General features: G+C 39.5%; 2 protein-coding genes across 3 annotated transcripts in view; one reads left to right on the top strand and one right to left on the bottom strand.

The window, feature by feature from the left end:
* Positions 1–429: 429 nt before the first annotated feature.
* clk2b (CDC-like kinase 2b) lies at positions 430–18,855 on the bottom strand. 2 transcript variants are annotated; one of them, XM_036589146.1, is made up of 13 exons: positions 18,703–18,855; positions 16,550–16,776; positions 13,804–14,068; positions 9,935–10,025; positions 8,889–8,955; positions 8,060–8,176; positions 7,750–7,916; positions 7,315–7,409; positions 6,619–6,748; positions 6,401–6,483; positions 5,626–5,705; positions 4,038–4,128; positions 430–1,316 (listed from the first exon to the last, which is right to left on the bottom strand). In XM_036589146.1, the coding sequence occupies exons 2-13, from the start codon at positions 16,774–16,776 to the stop codon at positions 1,140–1,142; spliced, it is 1,590 nt and encodes a 529-aa protein (XP_036445039.1). In that variant the 5' UTR covers positions 18,703–18,855; the 3' UTR covers positions 430–1,139. The 2 variants fall into 2 exon arrangements, with proteins under 2 accessions (XP_036445039.1, XP_036445040.1); XM_036589147.1 differs by lacking the exons at positions 13,804–14,068; positions 16,550–16,776; positions 18,703–18,855 and adding an exon at positions 10,414–10,515.
* Positions 18,856–26,113: 7,258 nt separating this feature from the next.
* The window catches only part of LOC118813887 (cocaine- and amphetamine-regulated transcript protein-like), a 2,160-nt gene continuing 402 nt past the window's right edge, over positions 26,114–27,871 (top strand). The window contains exons 1-2 of the mRNA XM_036579487.1: positions 26,114–26,239; positions 27,165–27,248. Of these exons, the coding sequence (XP_036435380.1) occupies positions 26,114–26,239; positions 27,165–27,248 (210 nt within the window). The remainder of the gene's footprint in view (positions 26,240–27,164; positions 27,249–27,871) is intronic.

Genomic DNA, 27,871 nt, shown 5'->3' with positions numbered 1-27,871 from the left:
TTAACAAGGTTTTCCATGATATGGACCTTTTAAATATACTGAAAATAGCATGTGGTTTCAATGGAGAAGAGAGAGTTACATTAGTAAAAATGTTACAAAAGCGTGGACCAAGGCTTCAGCATCTGTGTGGTAAGATTATGCAATTACGACCCTGACCCTAATACCACCCACACAGCATATCGCAGACATTACAGTAAAACCATCAAACTCATTCACTAAGCACTGCCAAGGCCAGCATGCACACACACCCACGCACATCTCATTCACACTCTCCAACAGCCTTCTAACTCAACTAATCTGCGCCACAATCCATCACTACCATTGCCAAGAAAACAAAAGAGCACCAGCACACAGTTCCAGTGACCCCCCACCCCCCGCACACATACACACCCTTGAGCAGATTCTCAGATTCTGCTGTTGGGCCACAGATGAGGAATACAGAAAGATCATTTTATTGTAGAGAAGCTTTTGCAGTATTTACATATATATATATATATATATATCTCATTTCATACAAAAATGCAAGTCAGTTCCTTAAAATAAATACTGCAAGCCTGTGTGTGACAGTGAAAGATTACAGACAGAAAAATGTAACAAAACACACAGAGATCTGAGCGGTCTGAAGTTTGTGTGTGTGGGTGTGTGCGTGTGTGTATAATGACTTTAAGTGCCAGGTTGGTCCATGGTGCTGGCAGAGATGAGCTGTCTATCAAAGGGGTAAGGCTGGCAGATGAGACAGGCTCTAATCTGATTGGCGCTCAGATTGGGGTGGCAGTGAACAGGTCAGTATAGTCCTCCACCAGTCAGCAATGAGTTCTGGACTAAAAAAAAACAAACAAACAAACAAACAAAAAAAAACCCAAAAAACAAAAGGTTCCTCATCTCTGCCCTATCCATCCATCAGGCTGACCCCTGTCTCACCTCTGAGGGTTCCAACTGGCTGGAGCAGCCGTCAATCAAATCACAGTTCAACTGATCCAAGTATCCCACCAGAGGCAGCATGGCGAGGCTGTGAGGACGGAGAAGGCGGAGAGTTTGAAAGGAGTAGGTGGGGTCGTGTGGCAGAGGGGTGGAGTAGGCGGATGGCTCAGGAAGAACAGCAGAAAGTGAGGTAGAGGACGAACAGCAAAGGTCGGAGGTCACCGGCTGACATTGCGGCTGCTGCTGGAGGAATGCTCGGCGTCTCTCAGAGAGGAGAAGAAAGGATGACGCAGGCAGGAGGAGAGAGGGAGGCGACGCTCAGGCTCGTACTCCAACATACCCTCCAAAAGATCAAACAGCTGGTGATGCTCCTCTTCCTCAGACAACAGATACCGCTACACATAGAGAGAGAGAGAGAGAGAGAGAGAGAGAGAGAGAGAGAGAGAGAGAGAGAGAGAGAGAGAGAGGGGTCACATTTAAACCAAGCAGAAACTGGAATTTGGAGTCTGCAGTCACGACTCAGCAAATCATCTCAAAAAAAGATACACAGAGTCTTAAGGTGTTAACAGGTCTCAGATTTAAGAAAGTTATTTGCCAAACAGGATCTGGGACCAAATATTCATTCTGCAGGGCACTAATCTGCTTTAAATGTATTCATCCAAATACGTACGCACAGCATGAATTAGAGGACAAAAAACCTTTTTTAGCCTGTATGAAAAATATTACTTACAAATAAATTCTGACACGCTGCACTTAAAGGGGCATTCTGGCTTCAGACTTGCACATAATGTCATATTTGTCAGGTAATGTAAAATTCTTTGGCACAGAATTGCATCCTTCTGCCTCGCTGGTTTGACGGAATTCAGAACTTTGAAATCGTCCATCAATGTTCTCTTACTACAATACCCAGCATGCATTACATACATATATCACTAAACCATTTCTGTACTACGATAATGAAATCCTGACTGCTAGTTTAGCCACTGATGCAGTGGCTTATAAATACAGAAGTGATATTCGGCTTCCTTGCAGTAACGTAAGTTCATTTCAATTAGCCTTGCATAATCAGAAGGGGAGGAGGGAGGTTCCTAGTCCTTAAACCAGAAAAAATTGTTCTAGACACCACTGCTGCACCACTGTAGGAGGCAAGTAGACATGTATGAAACAGATAAAGCAATAGTGAAATTTTTCATTTTGGCCAGAGTGCCCCCTGAAGCCTCATATTCATCCTCTGAGTCGAAATACTCATTTCATGAATGCATAATACACAATGAATATGTAAGAAAAATAACCGTTTCTACTCCACTGCCCTGATACTTCTCACCAGAGCTGTTCTGATATTTAGATCAGGAATGTAATCACCAGGGGCCAGTTGCACCAGCTGTGCATACACTCACACAAAGAATATTTATAAAGTCTTTAGTTCAGGTTTACATGTTATGTTACCTCTACGGTTACGATAACTTTGCTTATCAAAACACTAGACACCTCAGACTCAGCAGACGCCGAATGCTAATGATGCTGTGCCATTAAAGAAACTGCATATTCATTTAGCTCAATTGCGAACACATAAAATTGTACACATCGTTCTTTTCTATAATGGTTTTATTCATGTAATGCAAAAAGCAGTGCAAGCTACTATTCATGTTTCCACTGGCAGCATGTTTACTAAAGTATTTGTGAAGATATGCAAGTACATATGTAGGTGTATGTGTAGCAGTGGGTGATATATTGGTTCATCTGGTATACCGGGTGAAATTCTTCATAAGGTATGAGTTTGGCCATTACCTTGTGGCCATTGCCACAAATAAGTGCAGATAACTCAACATACAAGCAGTGCAAAACAGGCCAAGTCTCCCATTTCCCGTGTACTGAGTTACAGTCTGAGGCAACTTACTCCAGTTTGTTGTTGAAGGAGCAGACAATAGACTGCAATAAGTTAATGAGCCAAAGTGAGGAATGATAGGGGGAAAAAAGCAGGTCTTTTTGGGTTAGCCATTCGCATTTAGCTTTGCATGCCAACTAGCTGGCTTTCAGTGTGCATGGCCTGTGATGCCCCTTGCTCAGCCAGCTGCTTTAGGTGACAATGATCTGAGGAAATGCTCCTTGCAACAAGCCACAACGTTAAGCATACACCAACTGGCCACTTCATTAAGGATACATCCTTGTTTCTGCACTCATTGTCCATTTTATCAGGTTCGCTTATCATACAGGTGCACATAGTAGTTACAATTACGGAAGTCCCCTTTAACCTTGTTCTTCAATGGTCAGAATGCCCATAGGACCACCAAAGAGCAGGTATTGTTTGGGTGGTGGATCACTCTCAGCACTGCAGTGACACTGATGGGGTGGTGGCACGTTAGTGTGTGTTGCAGTGGTATGAACAGATCAGACACAGCAGTGCTGATGGCGTTTTTAAAACAACTCTGTGTCACTGCTGGACTGAGAATAGCCCACCAACCAAAAATATCTAGCCAATAGTGTCCTGTGGTTCCTATGACCACTGATGAAAGACTAAAAGATGACTTACATGAGCTGTGCAACAGCAGGTGAGTTACTGTCTCTGACTTTACAACTACAAGTTGGGCAAACAAGGCATGTCTAATAGAGTGGACAGTGAGTGGACAGAGTTTTAAAACTCCAGCAGCACTGCTGTGTCTGATCCACTCATACCAGCACAACACACACTAACACGCTGCCACTATGTCAGTCATCTCCACTGCAGAGGTCCTGACCACTGAAGAACAGAGTAAAAGGGGACCAGCAAAGAACGCAGAGCAACAGATGGACTACAGTCTGTAATTGCAGAACTACAAAGTGCTCCTATATGGTAAGTGGAGCTGATAAAATGGACAATGAGCGTAGAAACAAACAGGTGGCTTTAATGTTATGGCTGACTGGTGTATATATGGGACATATGCATAATCCCACATCCTAACAAACTTCCAGGTGTGTTTGTAAGAGGAGCTGATAAAATGGACAAAGAATGTACATAAAAGGAGGTGTACTTAATGAAGTGGCTGGTCAGTGTATACTGTAAAGTCTTAATTATACCATGATATTATATTTTGGCCATACCACATACCACAATATGTATGCATGTCTGTGAGACTCACACGCAGAGGTTTGCAGTTCTCTCTGACGTATCTTCCTGCCGAGGAATTCTCATCCCAGTCGAGCCTGCCTCTGTAAAAATACTTCTGCTTCCTGTAGGCCGAGAACAAACGTTATTACACACACACACCACACACACACACCACCACACACACACACACACACACACACAAGAGCACACATCACCACACATACATACACACACACAGACTAAATTGCACAAACACACACAAACAAACAGCACACTGTTCTGGCACTCTGTACTGAAAACCTTGAGGGAACAGCACTGACAGAAAATACAAGACACAACATGTAAAACAGCAAATTAGACACTAAAAATACAAAAACCCAAATACACTCAAACACAGCACTAATCAGCAGATGACTGTGCCCAGCCTAAATTCATCACCACACAGCTTCTCCATCTGTTAGCTCTGCCTCCTCTACCGATTTGACGCAGGGAAGGCTTGATGATGAGCCGACAAACTGAGGTGTGTTGCAGCAGATAGACACTAAGGTGTTAGTGAATAAAAATAAATAAGTAAAATATGTGTATTTTTATTTTCAATATAGGCCCACAAAGACAAATAAATACATAATTCCTTAAAAAGCTCCTTATGATGATGCAGATTTGTTGTGACAGAAGCCATCACTGCTTTATACATTTTACCATACAGTCTATGCATTTTACACACAACACCAAGAGTGAGAATAGTCATGTTTAAGTATTTTTGCAGGCTAGTGGTTCAGAATAGAGTAGTTTTTGACCTGCACATGTGTGTGTTTTTTTAATTGGCCATTCCAGATGGGGACCAGAGGCACCTTCTCTCCAGGAGAGAAGCTTGGTTAGCTTGGTTGTTTTACTGTAGTGAGTCATATGTTGAAGTTCCTAAGCACAACGGCACTGATCTTTGATTCCATGCACTTAAGCTAAGCTTAACATAAAGTAAAATAAGCAGAAAAGGAAGAGCTGTGCAGATAAAGCTAGGATTACAGTTCGTAGCCCGCACACTTCTTAAAGGAACGTAAACTCCAGCATATTTAGCAGGCTGTTTAGTGGTGAAAGAGTCCTCTCCAGTTCTCTCTCAATTCTTTTCTCAACATTGTGATTACAACCTTTTATGCATCACCATCAAATTACTCATCAATCATTGACAATATTCGATATGAATCACCCTATTGTCCAGGCCTAGTTCCCACCAAAATAATTACATTTGGTGCTGTTTGTGAGATAGTCTGGCCCGTTCTCTTAATGTGTTTGTGAAAAATCCCAATGCAATAATCCTAAAAATACGATTTATCGTGCAGCCCAGATGCTAATGCTCAGGCTTTACATCAGTCACACTTGCAGGACCTCAGTGGCATTTTACCATAACATGCGACTGTTAAAGTGTCACAGACACATTCTGCTTTGCCAGTGATGCTGTGCCACTATTGCACAGTAGCAGCCACATATGCTTGAAGTAGCAGTTTTTTTTTTTTACATTTTATTCCAGTAGCATGCTACAACTTTACTGTACAAAATACACTTTTGATGTTTTGGAGATGGTTAGACTGTGTTTGTTCTGTGTGTGTGTCTGAATGTGAGACCTAGTTTTGCGGATCATTCTGGAGGGGATTGGTCCTTGTATTCGCTCCATCATGGCCAAGTGCTCTCTGTTATCATGTGTCTGAAACAAGAATACATCTGTAAATGTCAAGCGCACACACACACACTCTAGAAAACATATATAAGTAACACACACAGTCCAGAAAAACTCAAGGACAGTGAGATGAGGATCATGCCCATGACACAACTGCTGCAAGGACACATACATGCAGCCACACACACAAGCACAAAGACACACAGTGTTAACTGAATAAATTAGATATAGTAGATGCAAAGAAACTAGATTAATTACAATAATTTATTACAATTAAAAAAGATTTTTTAACGCAGTGCATTTTGTAATGGCTATATGAGTGGACTGTATTTTTTTTCACTGTCATTTATTCAATAACATTATCCTCAACATGTGAATGCAGGGTTCACATGAGGCTGAACTTGAAAATCGTTTGCGTTTTCAAATTCATGATAATACACTAGCTGTAAAAAACTTTAGTTTTATCCAGAGTGCCATCAATAGAACGTCCCATTTATAAGCTGTATTAGAATGAGAGTGCTAGTCATGGAGTCATAGCAGATGGGCTTCAGGTCAAACTAGAAGATATGTTAACAACAATAGAAAACACTGACATTAATGACTTATTAGTTAATGTGTTAACTTTGATAATACTAAAAGAAACATTTTTGTATTTCCCCTACATGTGAGACATTTGTAAAGGACAAACAATCACATTCCCTGTAAAGACACACACAAAGTACCTGAAAGAGTGTATATCCGAGGTAATACTCGAACAGAATGCAGCCGATACTCCAGACGTCACAGGGCTGACTCCAACCCAGCTCTGCAAACACAGACAAACACACACAATGGAGGAACATGTGGACCAGCAAAAATTCAACACACAATACACACACTAAAACATAACACATTGATAAAACACAAGATACATGGCACACAAGGAACAAACACACATTACCTAGAATAACCTCGGGGGCTCGGTAGTGCCTGGTGGAAACGATGGTGCTGTGGTGCTCATGGTCAAAGGTCGCACTTCCAAAATCCACTACCCTCACTGCCGTGTCCTTCACCACACGCTCCTCCCGCTTCTGTGTGCACACATACACTTGATATGTCCAACATGCAATACTACATCTGTTCAGTACAATTTAAGCTGGGTGCACACAACACGATTTCTAGCCCGTTTTGACAAATTTTCATCATCTACATCGATTTTCCAGGTAGGGAGCTCAATCAGAAGCAAGGTGACGCTGCAGATGATCTAGTAGTGTGAGAGAAGAAAGGAGTCAATCTCGCCTTCCAATGGAGCTCTGGAGCAATCATGTTTGAATTACACTTCATAATGCACAATCATACCTTTCATATTTACATAATGCAGCTGTTTTTAGTTTATAGGACAAGAAAAAATGTTCTTAACAAAAAAAAATAAAAATCTGTTAATAGGTAAAAGGGTAAAAACTTTACTATTCAAAATTTACATTGATCCATTCATCATTAAATATTCACACAAGGCAAAAGGCAGCTGGTGTTTCCAAATGGTGTAAAGAAATAAACGGAATAAAGAGGATTCAAAAGAGTTTTCTTATGACACCTTTTAATGGAAAACTGTATGAGTTCTTTGCAGCTATGATGCCTCCAACATCATGGCTCTCACCTTTTCTGCATTGTAGCTTGTGCTGAAGTCTGAGTTGACGAACAGGATGTTCTCCGGCTTCAGGTCTGTGTGCGTCAGCTTGTTGTCATGGAGAACTGTGACGGAAGAGAAGGATGATGACAGCAGAAAACTCAGCATCCCTGTGCTTACAACAGCCAGTGTGGTTCAGCAGAACAGTAAACACCGTCAGCAGCGCCCCCCTCTGCCCAAAGCCCCATACGACATAAAGCAGATTAAGGCTTGTACACACTACTGCTCTGTCTGGAGGGCTGGATGATCTCATCTGGAGTTCAGTGGATGATAAACTGCAGGACATTACACTACAAAGAACTCCAGACACCAGGAGCACAAACAGAGTCTGAGGGTGTATTCTCCACATACACACCTGCAGGGCCCTCGACACCTGACAGACCATCTGTGTGCATGTCTACTCACATTTCACGGCGATGCAGATTTGGTAGGCCATGTGGCGGACCTGGCAAAGTGAGTAGGGCAGGTAGTTGTTCTCCTTCATGAAGTCAAAGGTGCTGAGGGCCAGCAACTCAAAGCTGATACACATATGACCATGATAATCAAACCAGTCAAACATCTGCACACATAGACTGGTAGAGAGAGAGAGAGAGAGAGAGAGATTAATTAATCAGTGACAAGCAGATTAGAAACTAATATTTTATCACATTTTTTCTGGTTCAGGGCTTCTGTTTATGAGACATGCTGAAAATGAGAGACAGACAGCTGGACTCACTATTTGTTTTCTGGATCCTTTTCTCTTATCTTCTCCAGAACATTGATCTCCAGCCGAGCGGCCTCTTTATACTTCTCAACGTTCTTAATGATCTTCAAAGCAATGCGAGAACCTCCCCTTTACACACACACAAACACACACAGAGAAACAAAACCATTTAAAGGAGAATTCAAATAAAAAAGTTCAATAGTGAAGATTTTCAGTTATCAGTTAAGTGGTTTGATGTGAAATGCTCCATTCTAGAGAAACTTGTCAACCGTAAACAGAGGTGGTGATAGCAACTGGACGTCTAAAGTGTTTAATGACCGATACCTGAGACATTGTTTTTATGATAACTTACAGATCCATCCAAGGCAGAGAGGTACATTCTAGATGTTGTAATGCAAATTAGAACACAAAGTAGTACTTGAGATTTACTACTATTTTATCATTATCAATATTACATATAAAAACTCAGGAGACGTGTTGATTCACTAGTTGTTTTGAATAATGAATAAAATGGTTGAATGTATATTATAGAAATTGTGATCCTTGTCACCACCCTGTGTTCCTATCATCAACACTGTAAAGAAATCTATTTGAAAAATCAGTGGGAATTAAAAAACACATTGCATCTTTATCTACGCCCGTGTGACTGAGTGTAACTCCTAGATGAGTCATGCACATTTTAGAGCTTTTTTATTCTGATGCACCTGATGCATCTCAGCTCAGTTCAAAGAACCTGATGAGTGTAAAAGAGGGGTGGGGGTATTGGAGCAGGAAAACATACTAAAAGTGCAAGACAGGGGCGCTGCAGGGCTGAGTGTGTACGTGTGCATGTGTAACTAACCGGTGATGGTCGATGCACTGCACCACCTTGCCAAAAGTACCTTCTCCCAGCGTGTTCACGATCTCATCTGTGCAGGAGAGACACACAGACACCAGGAGATAAAGGACACATAAATGAACGCAGAAGAAGAATTAAAAATCTGGTGAAAAAATAATAACTGAGAAGTTATTTGCAAAATTCAATTTGGAAAATGATTTAAAAATTAACAGAGGTTAATTCTACTGAAACAGCTTGCAGGTTAACACTACTGAAATGCCATGTAGGTCAATGCTACTGAAACACCCCGCAGGTTAAAGCTACTGAAACATCCAGTGGATTAAAGCTACTCAAATGTTTTGCAAAATAGCGCTACTGAAATGGCTTGCAAGTACTGAAATTTCCCATAGGTTAACACTACTGAAACACCCCTCAATGCTGAAATGCCACACAAGTTAAATCTACTGAAACACCATGCAGGTTTACTACAATGAAATGTCCTGCAGCTTAATATTATATGAAATTCTTACCCCATATTAACCCTACAGAAACACCCTCAGGCTCTATATGGTAAGCAAATAAGAGCAGAGGTTAACACTACTGAAATGCCATGTAGCTCAATGCTACTAAAACACCCCGCAGGTTAAAGCTACTGAAACGTCCAGCAGGTTGATGCTACTAAAACGGCCTACAGGTTACTGCTACTGAAACGCTCTGCAGGTTAATGCTACTGAAACGCCCTGCAGGTTAACGATACTGAAATGCCCTGCAGGTTGACGCTACTGAAACGCCCTGCAGGTTAATGCTACTGAAATGCCCTGCAGGTTGACGCTACTGAAACGCCCTGCAGGTTGATGCTACTGAAACACCCTGCAGGTTGACGCTACTGAAAGCCCTGCAGGTTAACACTACTGAAATGCCATGTAGGTCAATGCTACTGAAACACCCCACAGGTTAAAGCTACTGAAACGTTCAGCAGGTTCATGCCACTGAAACGGCCTACAGGTTACTGCTACTGAAACGCTCCACAGGTTAATGCAGAAAGAGGACAATCAGTGCCTTCTACATACATCTGTCTTGCAGCACGTCTCCTGCTCGATAAACCAGGTGACCCTCCTCATCATCCTGAACAGCTGACGCCTGCGCCCGACTGTCACTTCGCTAGGGCAGAGATAGCCAAAAAGAGAGAGAGATAAAACAAAAAACACACAGCAACTACATAAGCAAGATCCACAAAAACATTAACCGACATAGAGATAACCTAATATAAAAAGCAAAGACCTTATATGAGACAGAGAGAGAGCCTTTTGTTTCTCAAATTTGAATGCACAATTAACATAATAAATAACGATAATGTACAAAGTTCTGCACTATCCTTTATCCGCATGATTTGGTAATATCAAACTATTGTTATTTGTCATGCCAAAAATCACAAAAGAGAGACAGACAGACCAAGAGAGAAAGAGAGATATTCACCCACACTTACATAGCACAAAGAAAGAAGTACAATGAGTGTTTGAGGAAGACGGACCCTGAGGCAGTTACTCACAGAGCAGAAGCAGAGGCAGCCCAGAAAGCCCTTACACATGGAATATACACCTGCCTTCCCCATTCCACCACACACACACTACTAAGGGAGGGGGGGTGGGCTTGGTGGGGGGAGAAGAAAGACGGGAAAAGAGAACAGAGGAGTAATAGAGGGGGGAAAGGCAAGAAGGGAAAGAGAAAGACAGGAAGAGGGAAAGAGGGAGAGAGAGACAGTCGGAGGGGAAGGGGAGAAGTGAAGGGTCCGGAGGAGGAGTGTGTGAGACTTGGTCTAATTTTAAACGCTTCATGGCGTCTTGGGAAAATCCAGAGACACCCATCGATGTTTTGAGGTCCAGCACTCAGAGATCTAGTTACCTCAGCTGGCCTCCTCACACCTTCTTAACCCTCTCTCTCATAGAGACACACTGCCCTCTCTCTCCTTCACACACTCTACCCACTTTCTCTCACTCACACACATTCTGTGCACTCTCTTTGTCTGTCCATCCCTTTTTATCTTTTTAATCATACAATAACGAGCACGTCAAAACAGCACTGTTTACTGCAAAGACCCTCGCTTTATAAGTACTTCTTGGTCACCAAATTACCACCATGAGTCTTATATAGCGCCAATCCAGTGATGCCCCTCTTCTCACGCTGGGGCTGAACCTCAAATAACTCCTTGCTCCCTACATAGTGTACTACGTAAGAATTTAAATAATGGCTCCTGCACCACAAACAGTGCTTGATGTAGCTAAAAAAAAAAAAGAAATAGTTATTTGGGATTCAGCCACATCCATACTCTACAAATAGTGCAGTATGTGGCTGTAGAAAAGGTACACAGCAAACTATTTAGGGAGTACAGAGCCATTTGAGACTCAGCCTGGGTTTGATGCTACTTTTGACTGAAACATGGACATGTGAAGTGTGTAAGCCATTCATGTGTCATTTATATTGCAGTTTACAGTGAAATATATTGTAAGTACTTTAATTCAAGCCTGTGATATTAATGATTGTTTAGCCTGTTAGCTATCTTTTAGCCAGTTAGCTAGCTGACGCGCCTAGTTCTGGTTAAGAAAATAAGTTGTAAGCCCCTCAGTTTGAACAAAAACACGTTCTTACTTCATCAGTAGACTCGGTAGTCCATGTGAGCAGCATTAGAGTCTAAAATGATTTCTTATTCAATAACAGCAGAAGGATTTTTCATTGGCGCAGTAATGCACAATTCAGCTATTGTATGGTGGTCATAGGCGTGTGTATACTGTGAATTTTACAACATATTTTATGACCAGAACTATCCATTTTATAAAGCACATTTACTGTTTATTTGCCTAATTTAACATACTGGGGGGAAAAAACATAAAATGTGGCATATGTAAAAGTTATAGCACATTTAACATGGTGTGTTTTATTTTAAACTCAGCAAAAATATGGATATGTAGGTGGATCCAAATCTGATTCAAATCGCATTTCTGGATACGTGACTCAGCTTAACCAGTCAGATCAGATATCAAGCATTTTTTTTTTGTCAGTTGGGGTGTGGCAGTTTTTCATGTCAGAATGTGCAACACGAAAGCTGTGTACATTCACAACTTTACAGCCTAAAACACAGAGAGTATAAGCTCTTAACAGACATTTAGGTCACTTCTGTTTTACTTTGTCTGTTGTAGTTTACAGTTTACTGCTTCATTAACCCCTTAAATGCAATAAGATTTTTATTACACACTCCTATAACCCAAGAACAGGTCAGCCAGCCTGAAGTTCCTGTAGTTACTGAATAATAAGCCTTAGTATGTAATACCTACAATTAATGTCATATTCTGTTCATGTTATAGGTAATGAAAAGTGAAATGCTGTTGTGAAATACAGCGGGATTGTTCTATTAGCTAGTTATTGTCATTATTGTCACAAGTTTTGCCTAGTCAGTATATACACGCATGCGTAATAACTACAGCAACTAATGTGATTATGCAAGCATTGCAATTACAATCTGACAATACACATCAGATTTGGTTATATTTAACTTAAAATTTGAACAGTCAAGTATAAAAAGTCAGATACAAGAGAGAAATATATGTAAACTGTACTACAGGCAAAGAAAACATATAGTAAAATATACAGTGTGCAATTTCTTTAGTAGTAGCTGTCCTGTTTCTGCAGCCCACTGATGCTGCACTACTAAAGCTCCTGCACTACGGAAGCCTTTTATACTGGCTGCATACAGCAAACACTGCTGCAGAGGTCACATGTACTTTCAGTCTCTCTTTTGCTGCTTATTATACACAGCATTTCATACAGACACTACAAAATCTAGCATTTATGCTGTATTGTTTAGTGCAGGTCCATAATCAAAACAGCATATGGGCTGTTTTAACCTGTAGTCCCTATGAAGGTTATTTAGTAGACTAGGCTGGTGAGAGTCATGGCAAGTTAAACTGAGCACACACTACACGATTTTAGCCCAAATTTTCCTGTCACAGATCTGCAACAGCCCCCCTAGCTTGGCAACAAATCGCTGCATGCGCCCTTGAGAACCGCTAATGTAGTGTGAACAGTTCAGTGACATGATTTTCTCAATCTGTGAGCTGTAGCAGATGACCTGATATTTTCAAACATGTTTAAATTTTTGCAGATAAGTGGCAGCATCTCTGTGACAAGTAACAGGAGCAGTGATGAACAGCGTCCAATCAAAGCATGAGAGAAAACTCTTAGGGAGCAAAGCTAGAGCACCCTAAACAAAATCAAACATAGTGAAGGGGTTATTGGGGGAAAAAAAAAATCTGTGAGTATTGGCTAAGCCTCCTCATCTCTGCCACTGTGGCTGACTTTGGAGCATCTGAGTAAATATTCGCAGCACCTTTGTCCTCTGTGCTTGTGATGGTCTGTATGGACCCAGAAAATGGAGCAGGTGTCAGTGGGCTATGGAAAAAGCAAGTTTGAAAATGAAATAGATTTTTCGTTCACTTCTTTCATTTTGTCTGAAGAAACAACAAAAGTTTCTTAATGTCCAGTTTGGCACATGATAGACACTCCTCACATGTACTTCCACTCTCCACATCATGTAGTGTGTGAGCCTTGTCTACATGTGCACATCACTATTTCGACATAAAATAAATGTCACTTAGTGTGAGCATCTTAGCAATTCTGTTGTGTAGTGTCCACTTGGCACTGGCTTGTAACCAACCACATCAACAACCAATATCAACCATTAATAATATCTGTCTAGGTAAAACACTACAGACAACATAAAATGAGCTGAGACTTCAACAGCGCTGAAGCACAGATATTTAGAGAAAAATAAAGAAAGAGAAAGAAAGACACAGAGACAAACAAAGAAAGAGATGGAGAGAATTGTGGTGGGGTGTCCTGTAGAGAGAGGAGCTGGTCAGAGAGAGGAGTACGAAACAGTTCTCACCGAGGATAAAGACTGGCTCTGGCTACGAGAGCGGCTTCTAGAGCGACTTCTCGTCCTGGTTCTGCGACGCGGGTGTCTGCGTCCAGTCCTGCTGCCTCTCTCCTCACGCTGCCCCCTGCTGCCTCGCTCGTGCCTGCGCTCATTGGAACGGCGGCTGAAACTGGTGTGTGTATAGTAGGAGTCGGCCACATTGCGTCCTGCACAGCTGTACTCCAACCGCTCATCGTCATAGTAACGCCTGCGGTCAGGTGACCGCTTTTCATAACTAACATAAACACACACACACACACACACCACAAATACAAAGCCATGAAACTCATATTATGAATACAGTCCAAGTTCTCTCACTATTATATTAATTCCAGCAATATTAATACCACCAGTGAGGCACTCCAGTTGTACCAGAAACAGGGATACCAGCAATAAAGTACCGTATGAGTATCAGACATACTCACACAAGCAATAAACTGCTCTATTAGTGTCAGACACTGATACAAGCAATAGAGCGCTCTATTAGTATCAGACATACTGATAAAACAATAGAGCGCTCTATTAGTATCAGACATTCTGATAAAACAATAGAGCGCTCTATTAGTATCAGACATTCTGATAAAACAATAGAGCGCTCTATTAGTATCAGACATTCTGATAATACAATAGAGCGCTCTATTAGTATCAGACATACTGATAAAACAATAGAGCACTCTATTAGTATCAGACATACTGATACAACAATAGAGCGCTCTATTAGTATCAGACATACTGATAAAACAATAGAGCACTCTATTAGTATCAGACATTCTGATAAAACAATAGAGCGCACTATTAGTATCAGACATTCTGATAATACAATAGAGCGCTCTATTAGTATCAGACATTCTGATAAAACAATAGAGCGCTCTATTAGTATCAGACATTCTGATAAAACAAGAGAGCACTCTATTAGTATCAGACATTCTGATAAAACAATAGAGCACTCTATTAGTATCAGACATTCTGATAAAACAATAGAGTGCTCTATTAGTATCGGACATATCGACACAATCAATTAAGTACTGTTAAGACCAAACATATTAATACCTGCATTAAAGGGCTCTAGTAGTATTGATTTTATCAGTAAAGTGAGTAGTAGGGTCACGTAATCTTAATTACTAATAATTAAGGGTCACTTACAGTAATTACAGTAATGCTGACACCAGCCCTACATTATACGAGTAATACTGACACCAGCACATTACGCAGTACTCGGTAATACTGACACCAGCACATTACGCAGTACTCGGTAATACTGACACCAGCAATACATTACTCAGTACCAGGAATACTGACACCAGCAATACATTACTCAGTACTCAGTAATACTGACACCAGCAATACATTACTCAGTACTCAGTAATACTGACACCAGCAATACATTACTCAGTACTCAGTAATACTGACACCAGCACTACATTACTCAGTACCAATAATACAAATACCTGCACTACAGTACAGTAATACTGATACCAGCACTATACCAACAATATTACAGTCCTCTGTACTAGTGATAAAGGTCTCAAGGTCTCAGTGAGACAATTAATTAGTTATTTTTATGACAATAAGTATTTATTTCATCTCAAGAGTCATTCTAAACTGGGGCATTTCATCAGACGGTTAACATTATCCAGTTTCAGCGTAACATTAGATGGAAAAGAATGAAACAAATACATCCATGTGACATGTCAGGCTTGAATACAGTGCTAACAACATTTGCTTGTATATGATAAGTGAAGTTCAGAAACTGAAACCATCATCATCAGCAACAGATGAACAGATGGTACTTCTCAAGTTATAACAGATTGAGTGCCTTTCAAAATGTGAGCCAACTGTAAGAGAGCATAGATCTTTGTGTGTGGGTGTGTGTAACTGAATTTTCAGAAAAAAACACTATACACAGTGGAAATCTTTGACCTTACAATGATAACAGGAAACAAATGAATGCATCAGAAAATCTTTTTTTTTTCCACAATTTCATCTGATAAGATTATTTTGGTAAGAATTACTTTTAACAATACAATAAATACACAAAAGTGACTGGAGGAACACAGCAGTGGAATACACAAAACAATACACCAGGCTTTCTGGCTTTTTACACTTGTAAACAACCAGAGAATTTTATTTGGCCATGAAATGAGAGCATACATTATTGAATATAATTTTAATCACGATGACATACACCAATCAGGCATAACCTTATGACCTTGTCAGTCCACCTTGTAGATGTAAAATCAGAGACAACAGCTCATCTGCTGCTGCACAGTTTGTGCTGGTCATCCTCTAGTCCTTAATCAGTGGTCACAGGACGCTGTTGGCTGGATATTTTTGGTTGGTGGACTTTTCTCAGTCCAGCAGTGACACTGAGGTGTTTAAAAACTCCAGCAGCACTGCTGTGTCTGATCCACTCAGACCAGCGCAACACACACTAACACACCACCGCCACATCAGTGTTACTGCAGTGCTGAGAACGATCCATCACCCGAACAGTACCTGCTCTGTGAGGGCCTATGGGGGTCCTGACCACTGAAGAACAGGGTAAAAGGGGGCTAACAAAGTATGCAGAGAAACAGATGGACTACAGTCTGTAATTGTAGAACTACAAAGTGCACCTATATAGTAAGTGGAGCTCATAAAATGGACAATGAGCTTAGAAACAAGGAGGTGGTCAGAATGTTATGCCTGACACACACACACACACACACAAACTCACCTTCTGGAGAGCTGGTAGCTGTTTTCTCTCCTGCGGGCTCCTCTCCTCTCTCCGCGCTCTCTGCTATGGCTCCTGCTGCGACTCCTCTCCCGCTGGTATCCTGACGAGCCAGATCGGGATCGGGTTCGAGTGCGCCGCCTGCGCCGGTGCTTGCGGCTTCGGTATCGGCTCCTGTAACTTCCGCGGCTGCCCCTCTCAGAAGATGAGTATCGCCGAGAGTGAGGCATCTGTGAACAGACAGAGATAACACACACACCTGTACCTGTTTCCACAAAGCTGACCGCATTTACACACAATTTACACAACACAACTACAGACCGTCAGTGTACAAGGGGTCATTCATAAGTGCATATATAGCATGTTAGATCTTATATTGTTGATATAAGATTAAACTGCTGATAAAAGACCTCTAGATTCATTCATATAACTATTTAAATTATATTTAAATGTAGCAGGGCAACAGTCTAGAAGCATCAAACTTTTCTCATATCTTACTGCTTATAAACAATGCCTACAGCCAAAAGGATGATCCCACAACTTAAAAACAAAGTGTTACAATAAGCTTTTTTTTTAAGGACAGAAATAAACAAAGCTTCACATTAAGCTTTTCCCCATAATAGGTTACAATAGAAAGGAAAAAGCTTAACACTGATCTTAATGTGTTTTTCGATTATTGCACCATTTTTTTTGGCAGTAAACAGTGTTTATGAGCAGTAAGGTGTGACAGAAATTTGATGCTCCAAAGCCATTGTTTTAGTACATTAACTCACATTATGCTTTTTTGCCCACATTAAGCCTTTTAGAAACACCCAGTGCAGAGCCGCAAGAGAAGGTGGAGAGAGACGCTTTTATAGCTTTTAATTTTCCTGTTCAAATATACTGAGACCCTAAAGCGCCATTGTGGGAAAAAAATGTAAATAACACTGCATTCCCTTGCAGTATTTTTCCACTCCCTCACAAAGTTTTTGTGCTCACTTGCTAAATGTTTTGCATTCCCTCACAAAAGGATTGCATTTTTTTTTTAAATCCATTGTATTTGCAAGGTAATGCAAAATTATTGCGAAGGAACACAAAACATTTGCAAGTGAATGCGAAATTATTGCGAGGGACTAAAAAACATTTGCAAGAGAATGCAAAATTACTGCAAAGGAATGAAAAACATTTGCAAAGGAATGCAAAATTATGGCGAGGGAATGTAACACATTTGCAAGGGAATGCAAAATTATTGCGAGGGACTAAAAAACATTTCCATGAGAATGCAAAATAACTGCGAGGGAATGAAAAACATTTGCAAAAGAATGCAAAATTATTGTGAGCGAATGAAAAACATTTGCAAAGGAATGCAAAACGTTTGCAAGTGAATGCAAAATTATTGTGAGGAACTGAGAAACATTTGCAAAGGAATGCAAAATTATTGTGAGGAATTGAGAAACATTTGCAAAGGAATGCAAAATTATTGCGAGGGACTAAAAACATTTCCATGAGAATGCAAAACTATTGCGAGGGGATGAAAAACATTTGCAAAAAATGCAAAATTATTGCGAGGGAACGCAGTGTCATTTTTTGAAACCACTTCCCCTTAGGAAATCGGCCATATGAAACCCTCATCCTCAAAATGTCGAATCTTCCATCTACACCTTTAAATGCAAACCAAAATTATAAAAATACACTCACATTAACTTCAACGGGTGTTAGTTTATTCACTCAATTGAACGTACATGGATTCAAAACTCAGATTAGCTGTATTAGAGGGTGAAGGATGCTTGGTGAACATCAGCTGACGACAACAACCATGTTTGTGTAAACGGGATTTAGTATTTTAATGCAGTAACGTGAATGTTTATGTTAACTTAGCAAGTTTAGCAGCAGGGCGCTGTAGCTAACCTACTAGACGACTGGTTCGCATTATGTAATTAAAATGATCATTTAAATGGGATCTAGTGACAGTCTGTGGTTTTCTTACTCTAATATTTACTATGTGACAGTAATATGAACAGAATAGTGTTGTTTGTGTTATTTAACCTGCAGCTTTCATGCTGTTGTGGTGTGTTAGCTTAGCTCATGCTAACGCTGGGCCTGCTCTCTGAACTTTAACGTCTCCTACTCAGATAAATCTGATAAAGATCTCTATCTCACAGGTTGCGTTTCTTTACCGTTTTAGCAGCCAGGCCGGTTCGTTTATCCCAGAGGAAATCCGTGCTGAATGCTTTTCTGGAGCGTTTTCAGTTTTATATTATGTTAGCGCTGCAGCGCCTCTCCGGTAGCGCGCAGGTTGCCAGATTTACTGATTCCACCCCAACCCTGATTCAAAACCCGCACAGTTCACTGTGAGCCGGGCAGGCAGAAATTCTGACGAAGTGGCTTTTCCGGTTCAAATGCTGAGACTTGTACAAGTATAGCTTTGTAATGAATGTAGTGTAGTTTATGTTTTTAAACAGTAAAAACTATAAAATCACCCCAAAAACAAAGTTTCTAAAGTAACTAAAACCAAAGATGAAAGAAGATAAATGAGCAAACTCCTTACAAAAAGCCATTTAGATTTCATAAGCTCAGTACCAATTGAGTTATGGATTTTATGCAGATCTGCACACATTCACTAAATAAAATTACTATTGTTAAAGTTAAAGTATACATTTAATAAAGATCAAAGCATCATAAGTAGTCTGATAAGTTTCTCTAATATTGCAATTTTTTAGTAAAATGCAAAGCAGAGTTTTTGTTTGTTTGAAACTCCACTGGACACACATTCACACCACTTTCACACCACTTTTTTTATGACTCTGTAAAGGAACTGTAACAGGTTTAAATGTTGCAATGAATTGAATATTAAATTGTCTTACCTATACACAAACTCATTTCTTGAAGAGAGCAAACTGTAGCATATTTCAATACCTGGCCACTCAAAATGATAAAACTGCATTTAAATAAAACTGATATACATTAATATAGTGGGCCCAGTTAACTCAAAAGCAGCCTTAGGCCAGTTTTCCTAGTTCAATTAGGAAGGAAACTACCCAATCTGGCAACACCAAAGTATCACAGTAACACACCCACACCCACACACACACACACACACAGCTATACCGTTTTTTACCGTTAATTTGTACAGGTAGTACAGCAATACCAGCCGATCAGGAGGGGCAGTATGAGCCTTGCGTCAGACAACTGCATCACTCTGTAATCCACATCACTCAGTCTGGCCCAGTCTGGGCCTGAGACACAAATTCACTTTAGCTTTTGGGTCAATCCATGCAAAATCACTGAAGGCCTCCAGACTGACCCTCTCAGATTAGCTTAATACTTCCAGGAAATAATGTCATTATACTCTAAACAATGAGCAGTACCTTACACTCTAAGAAAAGATGGTGCTTCAAGGGTTCTTTAGTAAAGAAAATGGTTCTGTATAGAACCATAAACACTCAAAGAACCCTTTACATGATTAAAGGGTTCTTTGCATCATGAAAGTGTTCTTCAGGTTGATAGAAAATGTGTATGAATGAGCTCTTTTTTATATAGCACCCAAAAGGGTTCGTCTATTGTTTTAAGCTAGACACCATAACAATAGAAGAAACCTTTTGGGTGCTATATAGAACCATTTTCTACATCTACAGCGCATTCTCCATCAGTCTTAAGAACGCTTTCATGATGCAAAGAGCCTTTTAATCATGCAAATGGTTCTTCAAGTGTTCATGGTTCTTTATAGAACCATCTTCTTCACTAAAGAACCTTTAAAGCTCTTTTTTAAGAGTGTATTATGTTCTACTCAGATTTTTTCAGTGGGCACTGTTATTATTATTATTATTATTAGTAGTAGTAGTAGTAGTAGTGGTAGTAGTAGTAGTAGAATTAGTTGTAGTAATAGTCCAAATCTGAAAAGAAATGTATTTATTTATTTACTTTATTTTGCCAAGTATGTTACACACACAAGGAATTTGTCTTGGTGAGTGCACACATTTATGACATGTAACATACTGAACAGACTAGACAAGCAAACAGATTACTAAAAATATTAGTATGAGTAAGAGACAAATAAAATAAGAATACAATAAACAGAATAGAAAAATATAATGAAGAGTCAATGAGAGCACATGTGAATGTCAATACAAATGCTGGTCTGAGAAGACATATAATATAATATAATATAATATAATATAATATAATATAATATAATATAATACAATATAATACAACAATGTCTGCCCTGTGATTGACTGGCGGCCTGTCCAGGATGTATCCTGCCTTTCACCCTATGACTGCTGGGATAGGCTCCAGTACCCCCCCGCGACCCAGAAGGGTAAGCTGTTTAGAAAACGTGTGAAATAGAAATAATATAATAATTATTATAGTAAGAATCTAACAGGATGACATGAACATTTGTAACAAAGAAGTATACAGCTGTGCAAATAAGCATTATGTTACAGAGGAGTTACTGTAATGCAGAAAAGAGGTTTGTTGATTCCATTTTGACTTTAAAGGGTGCAGCTTTAATGGTTTTGGCTTTGATAGCCCTGAATCTTCTGCCAGAGGGAAGCGTCTGGAACATATTATAACTATTTCTATTTACTGTTAAGGTTTTGCTCAAACCACTTGATTTTGTCTGGATTTGTTTTAATTGTGTATGATTTTTTTCTATTTTAATATTTCACTGAGCAACAGTGCAATAGCCCCACCTGAAGGCAGGACAGGGCTGAAAACAGATAAGACCTCCCAATGCCCCTAAACTCTTCTGTGGTGTGACGAAAGCAAGAGCAGCCACTGCCCAAAATGACAAAGCCAAACAAACCAAACCAAATCAAACCAAAAGCATTTCAGTTTACAGTGTGTATTTAGTGTGCAGTGGCTCCCCTTCCCTCTCACCACGACAATACGATGCAGTTTTACACTCACTGAACATCCAAACACACATTCAACCCTATCTAGACACCAAAGAAATAAACAGATTCTCAAAATGTGGCAGTTATTTTCCAAGAGTTTCTATTAATGTGCATTAATAAATGACCTCATCTGGACTGAAAAATCAAATTGATGATAGTGACATTCTATAGCATTTATTATTATCATCGTACCTTCTACTGAATCATTATTATCATATCACAATCATTAATTCTCACATTATCTTACATCATATATTTAGCTCTCTCCTTCACATTTCCTCAATGTTTCCTCCCTCTCTTTGTGTGTGTGTGTGAGGCTTATCGTCTTGCGCCTTTAGCTATTTTGAGAACAAGTGGCTTTAGATCTTTGGTGCTTCATCCAGCGTCACTGTGTTTTTTAACTGAGAGTTTTGCTCAGGTTTCTCTGGCTCGTCGGACACTGACCCTTGATAGGATGAGCTATTTTGAGAACTGTCTTAGAGCTCTTTGGTATTTCAACATGTTGTTCTTGTGTGTGTGTGTGTGTGTGTGTGTTGTTGTGTATATGTGTGAGACGCTGGCACATAACCCTGTGCACAATGTCGGTAACATTTTCTGATTACACGGCATTAAGACCAGGCTACTTTCCATTTACTATAATAATCTTCACCTGCTGAGCCTGTTACACACCATGGACTACTGCGGGTTACAGGAGTATAGAGAGAGTGAATGGATGTGTGTGTGTGCACTGTAAACAAAGATTATTTGAATCTAATAAAATCAGTAACTTTATTATTATATTATATTAATGAAGTCAGGAGAGGTACATGCAGGGAGTCGTGGGCAAAATAGTCCCCAGTGAAAACTTTGCAAAGAAATTTTTTCAGACTTACAACTATTTCACCTTATTGCACATTACATATACTCAAGAAGTATATGTAATACTCTAGATGACTAGATTTACTAGTCATTTTGGATAGAAAATATAATTTGCATTGTTGTTGCAGCCCCTGGTTCCTGTCACCACCACTGTAAAGAACTCAGAATCAGTAGTTTTCTCTACAATGAACCATTTCACAAAATAAACTGTGTTTACATTTGAATGACTGAATAATTCACAAATGTTGAAAAATCGGAATCTCCCTTTTAGCAACAGTGGATAGAAAATACAGGACAAGTTGATACTAGGCCTTATTCTAATCTTCATTAGGAATCAGTAAACCATTGTGGAGACACACAAGAGGGAGTGTAAGACTCCAGTCCCCCAGTTGAAGCATTTAACCCTCCCTTAAAGCCTTGATCAACTCTTCAGCTCAAAACCAAGGCCTAATGGAGGTGAACTTGATGTATTAGAGGAGGGAAAACACTCTGCGGTTCTCCAAGACTAGAGCTTAGCTACAGCTCAAGAACTGTCAGTGGACACCCACTTAAAGTTCATTCTATTCTATTCTATTCTACTATGCAATCCATTAGTGCTTTATTTTCTATATCCTTGCCTACAGTATAATTTGTTAACATATTTCCGAGTGAAACATGATGGTGAAGTGAGGATACATTTAGGGATGAGCAAAAGTCATTACAATCTGATGGAAGATTATGGAAAAACAGGCATTTTGTTTTTTAAACGATAGGATGAGTTGTGCTCAATCTCTTTTCGCAGTAAAAATAAAAATAATATGCAATTTCTGCCTGTTTTGGAGGTCCCACAGTTGAAACATGCAATTTTTTTTTACCAATAACAATGACAGAATACATTTTGAAGAAAAAGTGTACAATTTAAAAAAAGTGGAAGCAACACATAGGCGTGCAATTAAATAAACATTAATAAAAGGGGTTTATTGTGTTTAAATGCCATTTTTATTGTGCCAGTTGCACATATTTTTTTGATATCAGGAAATCTGCAGTTGTGCTGAGTGTTCAATCTTGGCACTGCTGTCTTTGTGGAGAGATGTAAACTGTTTTCAAAGCAGGGGGTTCTAAACCCTCCCCTATCACCCCTCATTGCTCACTAGCAGCTCAATACAATGTCACAACATTTCAGACACAGAGAGCCAACACTGTCCTAGTTAATCTGATTACACACTTACTGGGAACATTCATTTGATTATATTGATCAAAAATATCCAAGTCAATTTCCATTGCACCTGCACAGATGTTATTATGACCAGGGACATGAACTCACAAAGTAAAAAGGTTGGCTTTAATAACATAATAATAATAATTAATAGTAATATTTATGTGTATGTCTGATTTCTGCACATCTCTACAGTTTATTGTGAACTATGTTTCATATTTAACTGTAAACATTTCAGTAGAATAAAATCACAAAATGAAGAAAATGTTACAAATATTTATTTAATTCAGACCTCTTTTAGAATTAAAGATAATATTAGCTGCTTTTATGATATTGTGATCTATACATACATCTGGCAACCATAACATTAGTCTGTGTTTTCATATTACACCTCATTACTCAGAAACTGACTACACAGAAAGGAGTTTTTGTGCTTGATTATATTTTCCTTCACAGAAGTGCCTTTAAACTCACTTTAAGTGAGACTGGTCTAAACATTCCTGAGTGCAGCACTACAAATATCACTGCACCACCATTATTCACCGCACAACTATTTAAATCATTCATGATAATGGAACACAGTGTGTGTGACTTTCTGCCACCCTGCAGGAATGTGGGAGGTGGAAGGACCCTAGCACACACACATTTACATCCATCATCACTTACAAAATCTGAAACTGCACATCTAATTTAACTCACACTGACAAAACTGACCTAATGTCTGTCCGTCTAGGTGGAAGTGCGTTCATGCCGTATAATTAGGTAATGAGGGATGCCCTTTGACGCCATATCCGCATTAAGGCACCTAAAAGAGGCAGATTAAGGCTGCCGGGTCTCTCCTTTATAGACTTTTATGTAATCAGTGCAGGACAGGACCTGTTTACTGGGCCGAGCAGGTAAAAGAGGAGGGTCATGGTTCAAACCACCTGTGTTCAGACAGACCACACCCTCCTGTACTGCAATTGCCTCACAGCTGACACTCTTAGGCAGTCCATGGATGTTTTAAGCCAATCAGTAAACCTAAGTGAAAACGTTGAGCTCATTGAAATGCCTGCAATGGAACCCTCTGAGCTTAGAGAACTTAAAAGGGGAATTCCACCAATTAAAAAAAAAAATTGCATAATTCAGTGGCTGAGATGTAAACAAAGACATTCAGTGTGGTTTAATGTGAAATGCTCCATTCTAGAAAAAACTGAAAGAGTCAGAATTCTCTACAGAGGTGGTGATAGGAACCAGGGTTGTGACATCTACAACACACATATAGACATTTTATTTACTATTCAAAACAATCTGTGAATGTACAAGTGTCTTCTGAGTTTTTATATGTAATGTTAAGTAATGGTAAAACAGCGGTAAATCTGACAAAAAGATTTATTTGGGAACTATTTCACCTTGCAACCCCCTGCATGTAGCTCTCCACCATGAATGGATTTAACAGAACTAAATTTATGCAATAATGTTTTCACCTAATGTATAACAATGTCTAAAAGCATCAGATACCATATTCATAACCATCTCAGGTAATCTTCTAATGACAGCCAGCTTTTAGTGGCTTCAGACATGTGGTTCCTATCACCATTGCTGTAAACTGTGACTCCCTAGTTTCTCTAGATTGGCTAATTTTATATCAAACTATTCTGAATTGCTTTATTTACATCTTAAAGACTGAATCACAGCTCGAGAGAGTCCAGCATAAGACATACATAGGCATGTGTTTTTATATATGACATACTTTTCAAATATATTGTTTAATTCCGAAAAGTATTTCAAACACTACTGTACGTTAAGCAAAAATACATTTTTGACCATTATCAAACATTTTCAAATGTATTTGATACATACACTTTACATATTGCTGCTTATCTCCATTTTTGTTGTTTTTCAGTTTTTGACATAATTTGAAAATACTGATTACTGATACATAATAATGATTAATGGACCAAAAGAAACTGCCCAAAATGACTTCGAAAAACATCTGGTTCCATCAACTTACATAAAAGTAAAATATGTTTTTTTCTTCTCCTGTACAGTTCTCATTTTGGAGATACAAGGTTTTGTTCCCACAGCAGCGATGTATTTATTTTCCATATGAGTGTGGAGACTTGTAGTTGACATTCCATCCTTTTCTCAGCATAGGAGAATAGAAGGGATATTTTCTCATCTTTTTAAGCATTTCTAAATGTTGGGGTTTTAATCTGGGTTTTTTAAAATGGTTTTATAGTTTTCTTGTCATAGCAGGTCTGTTTCAGCTTGCAAAAAGTCTGTAGAAACACAAGATATTAGTATATTTTAATCAATACTTTGATGTAACTAATACATTTACTCAATTTACATAAAGAAACGCAATTTAATGCTTTGTTGACCAGAAATATACTTGGTTAATGATTTTAGTTATACATGTAAGTGGGAACACCATAAAGCAGGCTTATCCTATACAGTATTTTATTCAGTACAGCCAATCCCAGCACAGGAGGGTGGGTTCTATCTGAAAACAGGTGGGAAAAAAAACGGAGACGTTTGACTGTAAGTTAATCTACTTAACGTGCTGCAGTTTCTCATTAAATCCACTCATTCATGCAGAAGCTGGAGAGCAGTGGCTGCGGACACACCTGAGATTAGCTGTGAGGAATCGGAGCCATGAGCAGGGCTGAGGGCATCTCACTCACTCTGTGGGTTTTCCTCCTCATCATCATCTCCAGAGCCACCCTCGTAGACGCCAGTTCAGAGAAATCGGGGGACCAAAGTGAAGAGAAGCGAGAGTTGGTGGGTAGATGAACCATTACAGATGAGTTCAGTGTTCATTCCTGTAGAGCTCTGTTAATCTGATTTAAGATATAAGCTTTAACGTAGTCCATAACTGTAGAACAGGGTCCCTGCCTTGTACAGTTTAATGTTTTTCCTGCTTTAACATGCCTGACTTAACCTACTGACCAATCAGAGCCCTTAATGAGGGTAAAATGGGGCTAAAGGGAAACAGGAAAAGGGTTAAAATGTGCACTAAGGAGTTCATTCAGGAGCACAATATGAAAACATTGCTCTGCACATCGTTCTTCAGGTGGTTCTTCAAGGGTTCTTTAGTCAAGGAAATGGTCCTATTTAGAACTATGAGTTCTATATAGAACCATTTCATGCTTAATTGTTTTTTTTGCATGGTGAAATAGTTCTTCGGATTGATGAAGAATGTGTATATGGTTCTATATAGAGCCTTTTTTTGAAAATGGTTCTGTATAGCAACAAAAAAGGGTTCTTCTGTTGTTCTGATGTCAAGCTTGTAGCAATAAAAGAATAGTTTTTGGTTCTATATAGAATTGTAAGCAACACATACTCCATCAATCTGATGAACGATTTATGCATGAAATGGTTCTTTATAGCACTTATGGTTCTACAGAACAATTCTCTTTACTAAAGAACCCTTAAAAAGACATCTTTTTTAAGCATGTAGGTGAATTAGCAACTGGCTGCAGTAGAGTAAAGTCACTCAAAAGTACAGGAAACAGTGGCTTCTAATAGTTTCTATTGGTATTAATTGGATTCTAAACATGAGCTAAAAACCATCTGAAATTAGATTTTCAATCACAAGAACTGGACTGTTTGGTGTCCACTGACTTTTCCCAGAGGATGGGACCAATGTATCCATTGACTACAATGACCATCACACAGTTAACTCAGTTTGGATCTTTACTTGCAGCTTGGAGTCCTGCAGAAAGTGCTGGAAAAGCTGCAGAACAGAAGAACTGTAACATGGGAGAGAAAACACAGCCGCCTGCCAGAAGTAGGTTTTAAGCACAGCACACTCACTCACACATATACACACACACATTCAGTGTATGTCCAAAAGTTTAAAGACACCTGCTCATACAGCGTTTGTTCTCAAATCGAGGGTGTTAATAGGGAATTTGTCCCTCTTTGCTGCAGTAACAGCCTCTACTCGTCTGGGAAGACTCTACACTAGATAACGGAACATTGTTGTGAGGATTTGATTGCATTCAGTCACAAGAGCATTAGTGATCTCAGTTACTGATATTGGATTATCAGCTCTGGGTCACAACCTCTTCTTCAGGTCATTCCCAAGGTACTGGATGAAGCTACGTCACTCCAGAGAATGCAGTTCCACTGCTCTAGTCGACACTTGGCACTGATCGTGAGATCTTAGGCTCAAGTGCGGCTGTTCCAGTGTCTCAGTGTATTGGTCAATGCTTTTCTATGGAGATTATACAAACTGTGTGTGCACAGTTGAACACCAATCAGAAGGAGTGTCTAGACACCTTTGGACATATAGTGTACCTCCAGTCATATACATTCCTATGTGATAACTTTTACATGGCACACAAGCCTCGCAGCTCAGAAAGGAACCTATTACAGTTGATTTTTAATTCTATAATCTAAAAATGTGTA

Source organism: Colossoma macropomum, unplaced genomic scaffold (genome assembly GCF_904425465.1).
Source record: "Colossoma macropomum unplaced genomic scaffold, Colossoma_macropomum, whole genome shotgun sequence".
In the NCBI taxonomy this organism is placed as follows: domain Eukaryota; kingdom Metazoa; phylum Chordata; class Actinopteri; order Characiformes; family Serrasalmidae; genus Colossoma; species Colossoma macropomum.
Note: the sequence above shows the minus strand (reverse complement) of the source record. Positions and strands in the feature narration are given on the sequence as shown.

Coding starts and splice junctions, on each gene's coding strand:
- clk2b (XM_036589146.1), bottom strand. CDS start 16,776: ATGCCTCACTCTCGGCGATACTCATCTTCTGAGAGGGGCAGCCGCGGA. Junction 10,026..13,803: donor AGAGCCAGTCTTTATCCTCG/GTGAGAACTGTT, acceptor TCTCTGCCCTAG/CGAAGTGACAGTCGGGCGCA. Junction 4,129..5,625: donor AGAATGATCCGCAAAACTAG/GTCTCACATTCA, acceptor CTCGGCCTACAG/GAAGCAGAAGTATTTTTACA.